The sequence below is a fragment of the Ambystoma mexicanum genome, chromosome 7q, assembly GCF_040938575.1.
Source record: "Ambystoma mexicanum isolate Mex_15411 chromosome 7q, UKY_AmexF1_1, whole genome shotgun sequence".
Lineage (NCBI taxonomy): Eukaryota > Metazoa > Chordata > Amphibia > Caudata > Ambystomatidae > Ambystoma > Ambystoma mexicanum.
In genome coordinates, this window is record NC_090941.1 from 657,699,683 (window position 1) to 657,715,965 (window position 16,283).

A 16,283-nucleotide genomic window follows, 5' to 3' on the forward strand; every position below is an offset into this window, starting at 1 on the left:
CATTATGGGCAGAAGTGCTTAGAATGAACAGGAACTCCTTTATTATGAGCAAGAATACTCTCATGAACTCTCATTTGTGTAACTAGTCCGGGTTTGGTCTCCATCTTCATCTGCATCTGCACGTACAACTTCTAGGAGTGGCAGGGTGTGGCATGCAGAACGTTGCTAGGGGTGTGGCCTTAAGAGCTCAGCTATAAAAGCCAGCCCAACCCCAAGGCACACGCTTTGCATTATTCTGCACCTCCGTGTAGCGTAACGCTCACTGTCGCCTGGGATTCGTCTTACCTGGAGCTATCCTGCCATCTTAATCCGTGCTTGTCACTGGAGAATCCTGCTCTTACCTGTACGTTTCCTCCTGGCACTGTGGCTCACCTGCAAACATCTCGGAGCACAGACATCTTCTTCCTGGCGCCGCGGCTCACCTGCTAACATCTCGGAGCGCAGACATCTTCCTGACAATGCGGCACACCGGCAAACACCCCGGAACGCAGACAGCATCATCTAGGCACCGCGGCACGACGCACTCCATCCAAACTCGTAGCACCTGCAAAGAAAAGGCAAAAGACAAGGTTAGACACTTAACAGACATTACGTTAAGGGCTCGCTGCCATTAAAACCTTATGCCTTCCCTAGAGCCATCACTCACCTGCTGCTGGACATCGCGGTTGCATCCATCTTCCTCTAGCTGCGTTCCGTGCCTCCACAGCCGTGGTTAGGCTGCATTTCCACCTATTTGGGAGAAAAACAGAGAGAAACTTTATTCAGTGCGAAGCAACCACATTGAGAGCAATAACATCAAGACATTGGGCCTCATTCCAAGGTTGGTGCTAGTCATGATTAGCACCAATATCGGTACCGTGTCTGCCCTTGTTCAATGGGGACTTACCGGTCTAGTCTGACCTTTGCGGGATCGGTAAGTCCCCACTGAAAAAGCCATTCCCCATTCCCATTTCAGCCCCCATAGGGCTCAATGGGAAGGCGCTAATAACGGTACCGCAAATTGCGGTACCGTTATTAGCTCTGAAGTCCCTTTGCGGGTCCCGCCCATAACGCCTGGTAAAACCAGGCATTAAGGACGGGGCCACAAAGGGACCTCGGAAGGACACAAAGGGATTACCGGCACCGCGGTCCTTACCGGTGCCGGTAATCCCTTTGCGCCCACCTCGGAATGAAGCCCATTGAGAGGGAAAAGACAAAGGCCCTCATTCCGAGTTTGGAGGTAAGTAACGCTCCTTACAGGCATGGTGTTAATAGCGTGTCCGGGCAAGTCATCAGACCGCTAAAAAAGGACTATTACGACTTCACAGGCACGAGTTTTACGCCATGCCGGTAAGGTCATTAGCGGTGACCGTTGGAAGCGATGACTGCAAATAACGGTCACCGCTAATAACTGTCACCGCTAATAGGCGGAACCGGAAGTAGCTTCATCGCACAGGAACGGGAAGGAGCACGGCGGCCATCCTTAAAAACACAATCCATTGCCATCCTCACCACACAGGAACCTTCGGACTCTGCTGTTGTCGTGAAAAGATCCACCTATTACATCACTATGCCCAAGGCCCTGAGGAACGGAGCTGCCCGCCAGCAGAAAGAAAGATTCAATGAGGATGAGCTGCAGATGCTGGTTGACACACTGCAGGAGCATGCTGCCATAGTTTTCTCCAATAACATGAAGAGGGAGGCAGTACTGAAGAAGAAGGAGATCTGGGCACTTGTTGCTCAGACGGTCAGTGCTGTTGGGAACACCCCACGCATGCTCAAAGACTGCCGCAAGCACTGGGACGACCTGCGACTTAGGGTACGATATATCCTCTCAGTGAACCACAGCCAGGCAATGGGAACAGGAGGAGGTCCCAGTTCCCCAATCAAGCTCACCCCATGGGAGGAAATCTGCACCAGCATGATAGGAATGGAGGAATGGAGGGTATAGAAGGTGTTGGCAAGATGGAGTGTGGAGGTGAGTGTCCAAAGTAAACATTGTAATGCCAGATCTGATGAAAGTCAACCAATACGTCAGTCCAAAGAGTCAAGCCATGGTCCAACACACACACACACACACACACACTCCCAGCAAAGTAGGTGGACGCATCACAGACACATGCAGATGCCTGCTGCAAGGCAATGCCGTACATGACACATACTACACCAAGATGTAAATGCCATAAGTCACACAGCGTGCAGGCCCAAAACACTAAGCATGTCAGATAGCATTGCTCTAGGACAACAGGAGTGATGCTGACGTATGCCTGCATAACCCACCCATGTATCAAAGAATGTGCTCATCCAAACACAAATGCCTATTACCCCGAATTGTGTGGATGATCAATTGTCCTAATGTATGTATGATGCCTACAAAAACATCACTTATGCCGTCCCTCTCTTCGACCCCCACAGGCTCTGATCATGACAGTGGTGGGCAGGATGCAGCCCCTGCACAGTCCACCCCCCGGAAGAGGTCCCGGGATGACAGCAACCGCCCTTCGACCTCGAGGGGACAACCCAGGGGGCGCCGTGCACCAACAGGCAAGCCACCCCAGGTACCCATTACACTGGTGCCACCAAGGCCATAGAGGGCAAAGCACCACCACCACCCATTGGCCATCCAGAGGATTCAAGGGAGGCACCACAATCAGAGGAGTACAGTTTGTCTGGGGAGGTGGCAGCCACAGCACCCCTGGCTGTGGAGGACCCACAGGATGACATAGGGGTGCCCATTGAGGACGATGTATCAGAATTGGTCCGTACTCCAAGTCCGCTGGCATCCCCCCAAATATCAGCCCTCGATACAGAGCATGCCACCACCCCTGAGCAGTCTGGTCAGGAGCAGACGGAAGGGCACTTCAGTCCCATTCTGACAACTAGGGAGGCTGAGCAGGCTGGGCAGGACAGCCAGGGACCGACAACATCCACAGGTGCACCCGCAGGGCCGCAGCGGTCTGACCAGCTTACTGCCCTTGTGCGGGAGTTTGTCGAGGACAATAAACTGGCCAGACAGGAGGGGAGTGAGGACTTAGCCTCTCTAGGCAGGTCCATCATGGACAACACTGTCTCCATGGCCAAATCCTTTGCTGACAACACCAGCCGCCTCTGCGAGGAGGTCTCGGCCCTCTGCCAGGTCTTAGGCCGCACAGCGGATGCCATGGAGTCAGGGCATCCCGCTACACAATCACAGCAGGCGGCCACACCGTCTTCATCCAGTTCCACCCAGACAAGCCTGCTCCGCAGTTCGGCACGTACCCTGTGCCAGCAAGACATGCCGCCACCTGGACCAGGGAGTGCCAATTGATCGTCAGGGCAGCCTCATGTAGGCATTGGAGACTCAATGGACATGTGTGGGAGAGTTGTAGGGGGAGGGGGAGGGTATGAGGGTGTGTGGGGGAGTTGTGGGGGATGGGGAGACTGGAGAGGGGTGAGGGTGTGTGGGGGAGTTGTGGAGGGAGGGGGTTGAGGGTGGTGGAGGGTTTTTGCACTTACGTTTACATTGCTATATTTAATACACCCGTTGTGTGAAAAACAAGACCTGAGTGGACATTCATCATTGCGCATGTGTCATTTATTCATTTACAGTGCATAGTGTACATGTACCCCCACACCCAGTGCCCTCCGTCCAACCATCATGTCACCCTCTGCTGCCATGTGTGTCAGAAATATTGTGCAATCACTGACTGGCGCACAGCACTTCCCTCCTGTGCATCGGCACTGCGATGATGTCCAGCCACATCTTCTTCTTCCCCTTCATCATCACCAGGTGGTAGCAGTCAAATGTCAGGGGTCAGGGGCACGTTCAGGCGGATGCACATATTGTGCAGCATGACACATGCCATGATGATCTTGGCCACCTTCTCATGCCTGTAGAAGAGCGCCCCACCCGACCGGCTGAGGCAGCGAAATCGTGCCTTCAACAGGCCAAAGGTCTGCTCGATGACCACACAGGTACGGGTATAGGAACGATTGTAGTCTTCCTCGTGTCTGTTCTGTGGGTTTTGGACAGGGGTGAGGAGCCACGGCTTCAAGGGATAGCCACTATCACCTGTATGAGAGGCAATAAAAGGTAAATGTTAGTCGATTCATGATGGACAGCTATACTAGTCACACATGCCTGCAGTTTATCATTGCCCACACGTTTCTTCCTCCTCCACAGGGCAAGAAGAATTCTATCTTTCCTCTCCTTCACGCACAAAACACTCATTATCATCGCCCTAATCATGTCAAGAATCGACTATGCTAACAGCCTCTACCTCGGAATACCTCCTGAAGAAACTGCAACAGATCCAAAATGCAGCAGCAAGACTACTCCTCAAACTATCCAGAAGAGACAACATCACTCCTGCCCTAAAAACACTACTTTGGCTCCCAGTAAAGCATCGCATTACCTTCAAAACAATGTGCATAACACACAGGGCAATCAGCGGACAAGGAGTAGAATTCCTAGAAAAGAAAATAACAATCTACAAACCAACGAGACCCCTCCGATCAAGCAATGAAGTCCGCCTGGAACTCAAACCATACCTTAAGAAAAAACTTGGAGGCACCTCCTTCTACCACATAGCCACAAAAACCTGGAACAACATCCCAAAAGAAATAAGAAACACCGAAGATCACCTAAAATTTAGGAAATCACTGAAAAGCTGGCTCTTCAACACCTCAGACTCAAACTGAAAACAAAAAAGAGAAAAAGGATGACTAAACTGAAAAGGACACAGACAGCCCCAGAAATGACAAGGAAGCTCCCACGGCACCTGGACGGGTGACACCGGATAGACTGGAACACAGGTGACACGCACGGCGACCGAGTCAACAACCCCAGCCAATCCCACCTAACATCCCCACCCGCCCCTTAGTTACCACCAGATACCACAGTGTTGTGGAATTGTCGAGATATTGGCAATTGACCACACTACCTGACTTCTGGACATCGACAGGTGCACTGGCCATAGGAGTATGAAGCGAGGACAGGGGGGATATGAGCGAGCCGGATAGAGGTGGGGACCAGAGAAGTAAGGAACCTTGGAATGTCAGATGGACCCAGATCAGGACAGAGCCGAATCAGGGGGGACTACGCAAGCCTAGCGCTTCAATTCAGGATATAGATGCCAACTAACCAACTCCACTAACAATTTCCCCTCTGCATACACCTCTCAAACTCCAAACCAAACACAACCAAACCTACAGCACAACCAACCGCACAAACTTCACTACATTGCAACAACAAAACAAAAAGGCACATAGACTAGCTCAACAGTACGCGATGACTACCGGCCGCAAACACCCCAGGCCCAGCCAATGGACCCACCGGGCTGAGGACGCCAACAGCACATCACTGCTCTCTTGCACTTTTCCTGCTTCCTCCCACTAACTCAACCTCCCCTCCACTTTCAGAGCCGCCAGAGGACCAGGGGACCACTCCGGTGGTGATAGTGCGCAGTACAAATGTCCTTTAAGATTAACATTAACATTACAGGGAGCAAAAATGCAAGCTTTTCATTTAATAGCTGCATATCTCTGTGGCTCTGAACTGGAGATGAACTTCCATGGATAGCCACAGGGTGGAGCTTGTTAACTCAAATGGACTATCCTCCTCTCAAGCCATGTACTTGGATGCTTTAAACCCATCTTAACATTGATGGAATATTGAGCAAAAAGGCAAACATTTCGTCTAATGGCTGCACATCCATACTGCTCTGCTTTGTGGCACTTAACTGGAGGTTAGCTTCCAGGGAGGGCTAAAAGTAGGTGATTTGACACATGTGGCTTTTTCAGTGAAATGGCCTATCCTACTCTCAATCAATTCAAGTAAGAGAAGTGTTTAAGGTTGAGGATGCTGGTCTGTTGACAAGAGTCACAGCCCACAGCGGCATTATAGTTTGCCTTCAGGAGTCTGCAGACGGCTGAACTCCTGACTGTTTATTCTGGTGCAGCATACCCCATGCCAAGGGTTGCACCATTTACCCGGGTGACTGAATTAACCAGGACGGTTATCTGTCTATCTATCCATCTATCTATCTATCTATCTATCTATCTATCTATCTATCTATCTATCTATCTATCTATCTATGTATGATTTAAATTAATTCAATGTCAGATCCTTAATAGATTGCATTACTGTGATGCTAGGATACAGTTACTTAACCTTGACTGCAAGGTTTGCTGTCGAGGTGCAACTCTGAGAGGCCGCGTTCCTCCGCGTCTTGCGGATGATCCCTACCTTTACCCGTTCTTGGGGGGTGTGATTGCCAGAATGATTAGGACTAGTGCAAGACACCCCTTCCGTGCTTTTGGCAATATCCCTTTGCTACAATGTGGCAATGTTTATTGCAGCGCAGTGTCTATTGAAGCAGTGGTCCTCCAGAGCGGTGCCTCCCTGCTGAGGTCTGTCTTTAGGATTGGACTCGGGATTGGGACTGCGAGAGCTGTGGATTGCAATCATTTCCATACAACAGAAACACAAATCTACATGGGAAGACTTAAGAGAGTTTCTGGTTAATGCACGAGGTGACACAGGCGACTCGGGTAAACCTCCCGCGTGTAGGGTCAGCTACGGGTGGTGCTAATAGATGAACGAGAAATCGCTGTAGTTGATGATGCAGGCATCATGCATTTGCTTTTCGTTTTTGCCTGGATTATGCATCTTTTATGTAGTAATGGGGCAATCGTTGTTGTGCAAATACGTATTGTTTCAATGCGCATTTGTTCTTGGGCAGGTTTTGCTTGGGTGCAAATATTGGGAAAAATAACACTGCACAGGTGCAGAGTTTCTGTAGCACAGATGTTGAACTGATTAAAATGTGGATGACCGAAAGCCAATGGGCCTCATTACAAGTCCAGCGGTAATCCGCCAGTGCTACCGGCGGGTTACTGCCAGACTCGTAACACTGTTTCCACCGCCCGAGGTCCCGGTGCCACCGGGACATTGCAAGTCCCGGTGGCCGAGGATATCATGCGGCGGAAAGTGTAAGTCCCCATTCCCATTGAGTCCCATTGGACCCCATGGGAATGGGGACCCGGAAGCACCGGCACCATTACTAACAGTGCCGGTGCTTCAGTGAAAACTCTGCAGATGGGTGCCGTTACGCCCAGCAAGTCGGACCTTCCGGGTGCTTCGGCCCCAGCCCGCAGAGTTGCAGTGTTGCGGTCCGGAAAGGTTGCCGGTACGGTGCAACCGGCACCCTTATTTCCGGACTGCCACACTTGTAATGAGGCCCAATTAGTACTAATGAATTGTGTATCAGATGCTGAGGATACTGCCTCTGATTTGCTGCTGCAGTCAATGGCGGGACATGTTGAAAACACTACCATTTGTTGATTCGGTTGTAGGGCTCAGCCTTCCAACCCGAGCAGATGAAAGAGAAGAGAGACCAGAGCCAAGCTGAGGCCGAGAAGCTGAGACTGCACAGTGTCACCAGCAGCGAGAGCTCCTCGAGCTCCGGAAATGAAGTGGATAAAAGTCTGAGTGATGTTGAGGAGGAAGAGGCGGGTAGGTATTAATTCCTTCCTGTTTCTACACTAGTCTGAGATATGTTTTCCAGGGGCTGTGTGCATCCCGAAAATGTTTTCCTTCTAATTATTACACTGATAAACATCCACAGGAAGACTGCCGAAAGGTCAGAACCAGAGGTGGGACGATTTGCAGAAAGATTGCCCTGAGTGCACGTCAAGTGCCAAGAGAGTCTGGTATTCTTAGCATGATGTTAACCCGTTCAGTAAAAGAATCCTGCAATGATGAACGGTTTGGGTTGGGTTGTTGTGGCGTGTTTCTGTTGTACTTAGTTACTCTTTGGCTGTGAGCCTGCTTGAAAGTGCTTAGTGTCCATGCACTGCCCAGAAATATCAAAGAATCCCGAGACGTCAATAAACTTTCAGCTTTGTTGTCTTTAAAGAGAATATTATTAGATGTTCTTGAATGCGCTCCTGTACAACCCTGCGCTGAGACCATGTATAATGTCTTGACGACAGAAAATACACATTTCATATTCAAATAAATAAGCCCAAATAACACCAATGGAAAATTGCCAGAATGTGTTGGGATCACGGGAGCAGGGTAGTTAGGTTAGGGACATTGATTCATCAGACTCCTGTTGTTGGAATGCAGAAGTATTTGGGTTGGCAGCAAAAAGCCGAACGTGTCATCAATATCGGAACCATAGACCATGGACACCACGCTGGTCCAGGTCACCATTTTCATTCCACAATCTGCTATACCTTAAAATGCAGCAAGCTCATAGCCATCTTCCCAGGGCGGTACCAGAAAGGGGCACCAGGATGCCACTGCAGATACCATATTTGGCCCTATTTCATTATAGGATGTGGTGGCACTGGCATAAAGCGTTGCACCAGCAGCTGTGACAACAGACCAGGACCTCTCCCAAGGGATGTTTGTCGGGTAAACATTGTCTGTAAATAGGTCAGTGTTTTTGTGACTCTGGGGTTTCATGGATTTCAGATCTTCTGCTCTTGCTCCAGATCCTGTGACTTGTAAGTCAATTTACATTTAGTACCAGCAGAGGAAATTTACTAACTCCTTCAAAGGCTCAGTTCGTCCCCTGACTTGAGGCTAATGAAATTGAAAAAAGGGTGCTAACTTTTGAGTTGTGGCCAAGTTCCATTGTGTGGCGCCTCAATACACATTTCAGGATGCTTCTAGGGTCATGTCAGTGGCTTTACAGAATGCAGCTGCGCAACCGGTCTTTCCGACAGTAGCACTTGTAGCTGCCCTATGGGATAACCCTGCACAGTGGGTAACCTCAACCCGCTGAAACATCTGGGCAACTGAGCCGGGAAGATAGTTCAGCGAGTTAAGCGGTCACTCAAGAGATCTGTTTTCAGCCAGCAAAACCTTTGTTGATTCCTACTGGCGCCGTCTCAGTCCTTTATCCTTACGAGGATCATTAATTCAGGTTGTGATAACACCTATTGTTGTCGTGCCCCGAAATAATAATAATCCGTTGTAAAGCTCTATATAATAATGTGATATTATCAGGGTCGGGCTGGGGCATCAAATTGTCTAGGGCACCAATTAAAAAGTGTCCCTCAGTTCCAAATGGCAATTCATTCCTTTTGTGACAGACTGTTTGAGTAGTACCCAAGGGGGAGTTTTTTGTTAAAAAATGTGATGCTAATTATGCAATTTAAATAATATTTATTCAGCAACAATGGTCAAAACTACTAGCCGCATAGTAAAGTAACTCATCAAACTTGTCCACATTGGCCAAAAAAGTGGCCCACTTTGACGTAAAAAACTTGACGACACTGGCATTTTGCATTTTTGGTTTGGGTATTGCCCTATTGCCCTATAGGCCATTCCTAGCCAGGATATTATCTGACGCTCTGTCACAACGTGCAGCCGGTGCTGCCACACACATGTTTGTGCTGTGAATTCTAATAATCCCACTCACTGTGCACACTGTGGTCGGCACAAGGAACCTCCTTTTGGTCCAGGTGACTAGATGCACTCTCACAAGGTACACCTAAAATATGTGTTAGATACTCATCCAAACCTATCACCTGCTGACCCACAGATAATGTAACAGGCCATTCATGTTGTATATTTGACATTAATGTTTCCCACAGTAAAGTGCTGTGAACGCGGTCGGGGTTCCTGGTATCTGACAATCGTTCTCAAGCACACTGCTCTCGAAGAGTGTGCTGCGAACCCAAACAAAGGGTGGTGCCCCATGCAGGAACAGAACAAAGGGTTGTAAACCTGAAGGAGGGAGCAGGGACATGAGATGACATACACAATACGAAACAGAACACGCATCTATATGACAGACCACAGCCAATTTTCTTAGATGGTATGTCTTGACAATACACTTTACATGTATCATAGGATAAATGACTAACTCAAGTGTTAGTGGCCAAAGGGATGCTTCCAACACACCTGCTACTCAACCGTATGGGAATGTATGGAAAGAGGACTGCATCCAACCTGCCCAATCAGTGTCTTCCAAGGTGTGGAAAGTGATAATACCCAGGGCTAAAACTGGCAAATCAGAGGGCTTTAAATCCATTCTACCAAATAAGGCCATTCTCTTCTAATAACACAATTTAATATCCATGTCCGGTGGGCAAGAGCTTAATCAATTCATTCTTTTAGGATATCCTACAAGTTAAATCTGAATTCACTGAACCTAAATGGAAATTATGTATATATGCCGTTTTTATCCAGCAAACCTGGTTGGCTTGTTGTTCTCGAGGATCTGAGTTGGAGACCCACTGCCTCAAGCCATTACCCGTCTCCTTTCTTTGGTTGACTGAGAGCACCGTACATCAGCTGCCAGAGATGGTGATTCTGGAACGCAACCCTTAGACTGGCCGAAAGTACTTTTCAGTTCAGTGAACCCAAAGAAGACATCCATTATGTCAGCAGAAGAAAGAATCCCAGTAGATCCGGTGCGTCCAAATGCTGGGCATTCCTAATAATCGTGCAGCATAGCCCAGCTGGCGATGGGCCTTCTGGCACACATTTATATTATAGGGAATCGGGTGATAATGGCCCGGGGCCCACGTTATTGGCCCAAGTGCAGGGGTGTGGATGGAAGGGACTGGAGGGAAGGGGACGGTGAGGGAAAGATGGTGGAGCGGAGTGTGAGCAGCCTTCAAGTTGCTCGGAACACAGGCGTGTACTGGCTGCGATGCAAGCAACCCGATTGGCTGGCTCACCCACCACGGATGCTAATAAATGAAATGCTGTGAATATGTCTTGTGGGTGAAACACCAGGCGCACTCATGGGGGATGTCATTATCTTCAGATGCAGGTGACTTTTACAGGAGGCCCATTACGATGGAAGACCTGATCTCCTACAGCTTCCAGGTGGCCAGAGGCATGGAATTCCTGTCTTCAAGAAAGGTGGGTGGATTTTTGCTTTCAGTGTCCCAAGTAAAGTACATACCACCCATGACGTTAGGGGGACATCAGAAGCAAAACAAAGTCTTCTGACGATTCTTAAACATCATGTTAACCCTGCTGTGATTGGGTGGGGATGGGAGCATGCCTCAAAATAAAGCACTAAGCACCTGATTCCCAAAAGTGCTATTTGGCACTATGTGGTGCACCTGCTGTGCATTGCATCGCGTGACAGAGGCACACAACATGCAGATCCCTGTGGTTACAAAAGTGATGTGTGTGCTGTGGGGACGTTGATCTGCAGTCACAAGTCTTGGGCAGCACTGCCCTCCATACACATCGGGATGTTGGGCAAATCAACACTTCTTTTATTCAATTTTATTTATTTGGCATTTGTTTTGTTACAGTTCTCGCAGGACATACAATTAAAAGAAGTGTGCAAGCGTGTTCGTATAAATAAGTGTCCAAAGCAGTCTTCCTTCATTTTTATACTAAAATTGTTTAAATAGTTAATTCATAAAAGAGGTTAGAACAAAAGACATTCTAACATTATCGCCTTTGCACAACAACTCCCGCCACATTTCAGCTTCCAGATTTCGGAAACCAGGGCACCTAGGAATTTAGTTTGCAGGACCGTCGGTGCATTTGCGTTTCGCTCTAAACTTTGTACAATCTACAAGCATCAGACGTGCCGAGGCCCATTTTTCTTGTCAGCACTTGATTCGTTAAAAGAAGATTCAATCTAATACGTAGCAGCAGTGTTTGGTGATGGGGGCTGGGAAATTTGATTAGATATTTCGGGACAACACTCCTTAATTTGATATCAGTTGTTATGAGACCATAAGGATTATGCTTCTGTGTCAGTTCAACCGTTTGTATCCAGTCCCACACTTTTCTTTTGTCTGCATCTGGATTATTCATGAGGAGGTCTGGAGTTATGTCCATTTCTGCCATTACTGCTAGGCACTGATTAGACCAGAGAGTGAGAACCCGGACTTGGGTCACTGTGGTATCCAGTTGGATAATATTATATTGCTTTGGGCGACTTTGCATGGACAGAGTCCTAAACATGGCAATGGATTTCCACAGAGCAGCTGCATAGATAGAAATCAGGCCCAGTTCCTGGTGTATGTTTTTTATAGGGACACATCTTGGCAATTTTAGGATTTTTCTCCTGAACAGACACTCCAGGATACTCCATGACTCCCTTGGAAGGCATAAGGAAGCTTCTAAGCCGTAGGTGAGTATAGGTGTTACTTTCTGTCTATAAAATGTAAGTCCTGGCAACAGTGAAAAGTTTCAATTTTTTTTTATGGATGATGGATCCTTGAGTTGTCAGGTTTTTAGTTTTAGACTTTAGCTCCTATATCCGTGGTGTATCATTTATGCTCAAGTTTATGTCTAAGTCAAGATATCTCCTATTGGTCACCTGAATTAGAGTTTGGTTGTTGATTCGCCATTGATGACTTGGGCGTTTCCTCTTCCCTGTTAATGATTGCAGAATCCGGACAACTGACTTTGAAGCAATGATTTGTAGTCCATTTGTTTGGATGTAGGTGTTTAGTTTGTCGAGTTTTCTCTGTGGGCCGATCAGAGTTTGATCTAAAATGATAAGATTGTCAGCATACAGCATCCATCCGACTGAAGATCCTTGAAGTTTCGGAGAGGAGGACCCATCAGATGACATCGGATGTTGTATATCTGAAAGGAAAGGGTTCAACAGTTCTGCTGCAAGAGGGCAGCCCTGTTTTGGACCTTAAAAGGTTGGTATTTGTTTGGTTAGTAGGCCTGATTGATTTAGCCTTATTTGAATTGAGGTTGCTGTATACAGGGCCTTGATCAGATCCAAGATTTCACCTGGGCAGCCCCAACTCTTCATTTTGTTCCACAATAAAGCTCTGTCGATGCTGTTGAATGCTTGCTCTAAGTCTACTGCAGCTACGTAGATCTTTGTTTTATCCTTTGGGACTTGAAATTTAACAACGTTTAGAATAAACACATTCAGAGAGCAGCCAACTCCCTTAAAAAATCCTGTGTGCCTCTGATCAAAGTGACCAGAGCTCTTGACCAAGTCTTTTAGCCGGGCAAGGATCAAAGTGGCAAATAGTTTACCAAGGACGTCAAGAAAGGCAATCGGTCAGTAACTCTTTGGATCTAATCTGCTGCCTTTTTCGTAGATGGGAATGATGACAGCCATTTTCCATGAATCTGGAATTTGTCTATTTGTTAGAATTGTGTTGAATAAGGTTTAGCAAAACACTGCCAATTCGTCAGTTGCTTTCTTGAGCATAGCATTAGACAGTCCATCTGGGGCTGGTACCCTGGAGTTGTTTGATTTGCGAATAAGACCTTCAATCTCTTCCTTATTGAATGAGAGCACCCATTAAAGATTGACATCTTGTTTCTCTAGAATCACGTTGCCTGCAGGGAGGCTATATAATGTGCTAAAAAAGCACACTCATGCATCATCGTGTATCAGATTACTTTTTAGCATTGTTTGCTTCCCATCTAGTTCATTTAATGGTAGCCACAAGGTTCGTTAGTCGTTGGCTACCAGAAACCTCAGCATGCGTTCAGCGTATCTTTGGAGCATGTTGGCTTTGTGGTGCTTAACTCAGTGTTTATAATATTGGCGACACCTTTTTATGTATTTGCTCATTTCATTCCCATGCGCCAGATGTAAATATCTGTTTTCTTTGTTCAGTTCTCGTTTCCTGCACGCGACTATGGGGTTGTACATATGTTTCTGCTTGAATTGTGGTTTCCCACCAAACCTTTTGGAGATGACATAATCACTGAACACTGGAGCATAGTTTACATCCATAAACTGGTTTTCTCTCGCATGCTTGTAGTTATCATTTAGTTGGAGGATATCGTGGGGTAGAAGATAAAGCCAATTTCTATCAGATCCAAGCATGACTTTGTGATTCCATACAGCAGTAGTATTTTTGGTTGGTAAACGAAAAAGAACCTCTAACAAGTCGTGGTCACTGTGAGGCTTTTCGATGACAACTAGAGATTTCACCAGTGCTAGCAAGTTTTGTGACACAAAGCATTAGTCCCGGATTGAGGGTTGATCACATTGCTTCCATGTTGGAGCAGCAGGGGTATCGCTGCAAACCTGACCATTGAATAGATGGAGGTCCCTTTCCTCCATTTCCATTTTCCAGGCTTTTGCTTTGGAGCTTTCGATATTCGGCTTGATGCCACTCTTAGTTTTTACATTGTATAGAAATTCTCCAATGCAATTCATATTGAAATCATCACATGAGATTATCATAGGATCCTCGTTCACTGTAATGGTCTCACTAATAACTGCCATGGCGGTTTCAATGAAACACTGATTTATCCACACTACAGGGTTCCAATATAAATTCATAATAACCAGCTAGAGAGGTTTAGTATCTAATGGTTGGGTTAGCTCCAAAGTCATAATCTACATGTGTGAGTTAAGATTCTTTTGGTTTATAATGTTTAGGCCTTTTCCAATTTTGATCAGTATCATAAGGCCAGAATACGGTCTGCCTTTTTTGGCCTTTAGTCGCAGGATTCAGAAACAGTGAGTAATCATCCATAATTGGCGCAGTTGAGGTCCTGGTCTCTTGCAAACACAAGATATCAAATTGATCTAAGATTTGTTGGTATAGAGATGTTTGAAAACTGTTCCAGCTTCCTACAGTAATAAGGTCTTCTGACCAGTCAGTTTACTGTTATTGGGGGTTCTTTGTGTTCAATGACCCCGCAAGCCATCCCCAGTCCAACTCATCATGGTGGATTTGTGATTTGGAGCCCAAGAGTGTGAATTCACATTTCCCATCTTGTTGGCTTTTGATCATGACCTTGAATGTAACGTTTGCACCTGCTAGATCTCTTTCAGGTTCCTCCAAAGGGAAAAAGGGCTTTGGTAAGTTGGTTCTACCATTAACCCCCCATTTCTGGGTTTCTAGCTGGTCTGTAGTGACGGCAAGAGCTCTAAGGTTCACTGATGGAACGGTCCCAAGTTGGAGCTAAATGCTTTAACATCAAGCCCCATGGGTCAGAAGAGCTCGACAGAGTCCAAGATTAGTGAGTGAATGATTTTCGAGTTGAAGTGAAAACATAGGCCCTCATTACAAGTCAGGCGGTGGACCATGGTGCTATTAGCACCATGGTCCATGCCAGATTCCGCCATGGTGGATGGCGGAATTACCGCCCCATTCCAAGGTGAGTGGGGCGGTAATTCCCCATTCACCATTTGCCCTTCCCCATTCCCATTCTTGCCCAATAGGGCATAATGGGGATGGGGAAGGCGCTAATTACGGCACCGTAAATTACGGTGCCGTAATTAGCACCAAGGTCGCTTAGCGCCTTGGACTTTAACGCCTGCAAATAGCAGCCGTTAAAGTGTGAATCAGGCGTTAAGGGTTTAACGGCGCCGACGCTCTTTACGGCGCTGTTAACCCCTTATCGCCTGACTTGTAATGAGGGCCATACGCTATCAAATCGGTCAGGAACTGGAAAAGCAGTTGCAGAGATATCACTAGACTTCAGGTAACTCCATTTTGGAATGTGTTGGAACAGTCTGAACACGTTTGAGTGATTCATTCTGAGTCCATCATCCACAGACAGTATTCTTTCCAACAATATGCGTAACTTGACCAAAGGGCACTTATCTATGTATTTGGATCTCAGATGGGCATTGGGACGAAGACCTCAGCTCAACTTTTTTTTTGTTTGTGAGTTAATGTTACTGGAGTCGGTCTGGAATTGACAACATCAGCATAGTGGGGTTGCAGGTCGTGAGCAGTTGGCTTGAGACCGAGACACCCGTCAGTCTGGGTATCAAAACCTTGTTGGTGAGAGGAAGTACATGTAGGCAACACAGCCGACCTTGCAGGGCCATTTATTGGTCATCCGTTAGCAGTCAAGGCTCTATTCTGTGTGGATGTAAGAGTCTGTTGACGACTTTCTTCTATTGTTAGGAAGGCTATCTCAGTTAAGTCATCAGTCGATGGAGAGATTAAGACTGGAGCTCCGGTGCCAGTCTGATCTTGTGAGGATACTAAGGGCCTCTTGGTTTTTGGAGATAGCAGGGGAACTAATATGCGGACCAGTTCTCCGGCATCATCTTCTTCATAGATCGAAATTACTTCAAGATCACTAGAGGCCTGGATTTCAATGGTTGGTGGTTGCGTGAGTGACTGCTCTGTCATTTCAACGACTGAAGGGGCAATGTTTCTTTTTTGCAGTGTTGACGCGCTGCTGCCCAATTTTGTGGGCACAATAGGCTTATTGTTTTCTGTGGAGGGTAGGTGAGCCTTTACATTTCTTATAAAGGGACTCAAACAATTTTTTAGGTAAGGTTTTTGAGTTCATGTTTTTTTTTATTGTTGTAGCTGTTGTTGAAGGAGTTTACTATTTTTTTTATCCCTGCTTTCTTTTTTTTCTCGAATAGAATATT

General features: G+C 47.0%; 1 protein-coding gene across 1 annotated transcript in view; it reads left to right on the forward strand.

Moving 5' to 3' along the window:
- FLT1 (fms related receptor tyrosine kinase 1) overlaps positions 1 to 16,283 on the forward strand; it is a 577,293-nt gene that overhangs the window by 392,901 nt on the left and 168,109 nt on the right. The window contains exons 21-22 of the mRNA XM_069639312.1: positions 7,315 to 7,474; positions 10,749 to 10,846. Coding sequence (XP_069495413.1) covers positions 7,315 to 7,474; positions 10,749 to 10,846 — 258 coding nt within the window. The remainder of the gene's footprint in view (positions 1 to 7,314; positions 7,475 to 10,748; positions 10,847 to 16,283) is intronic.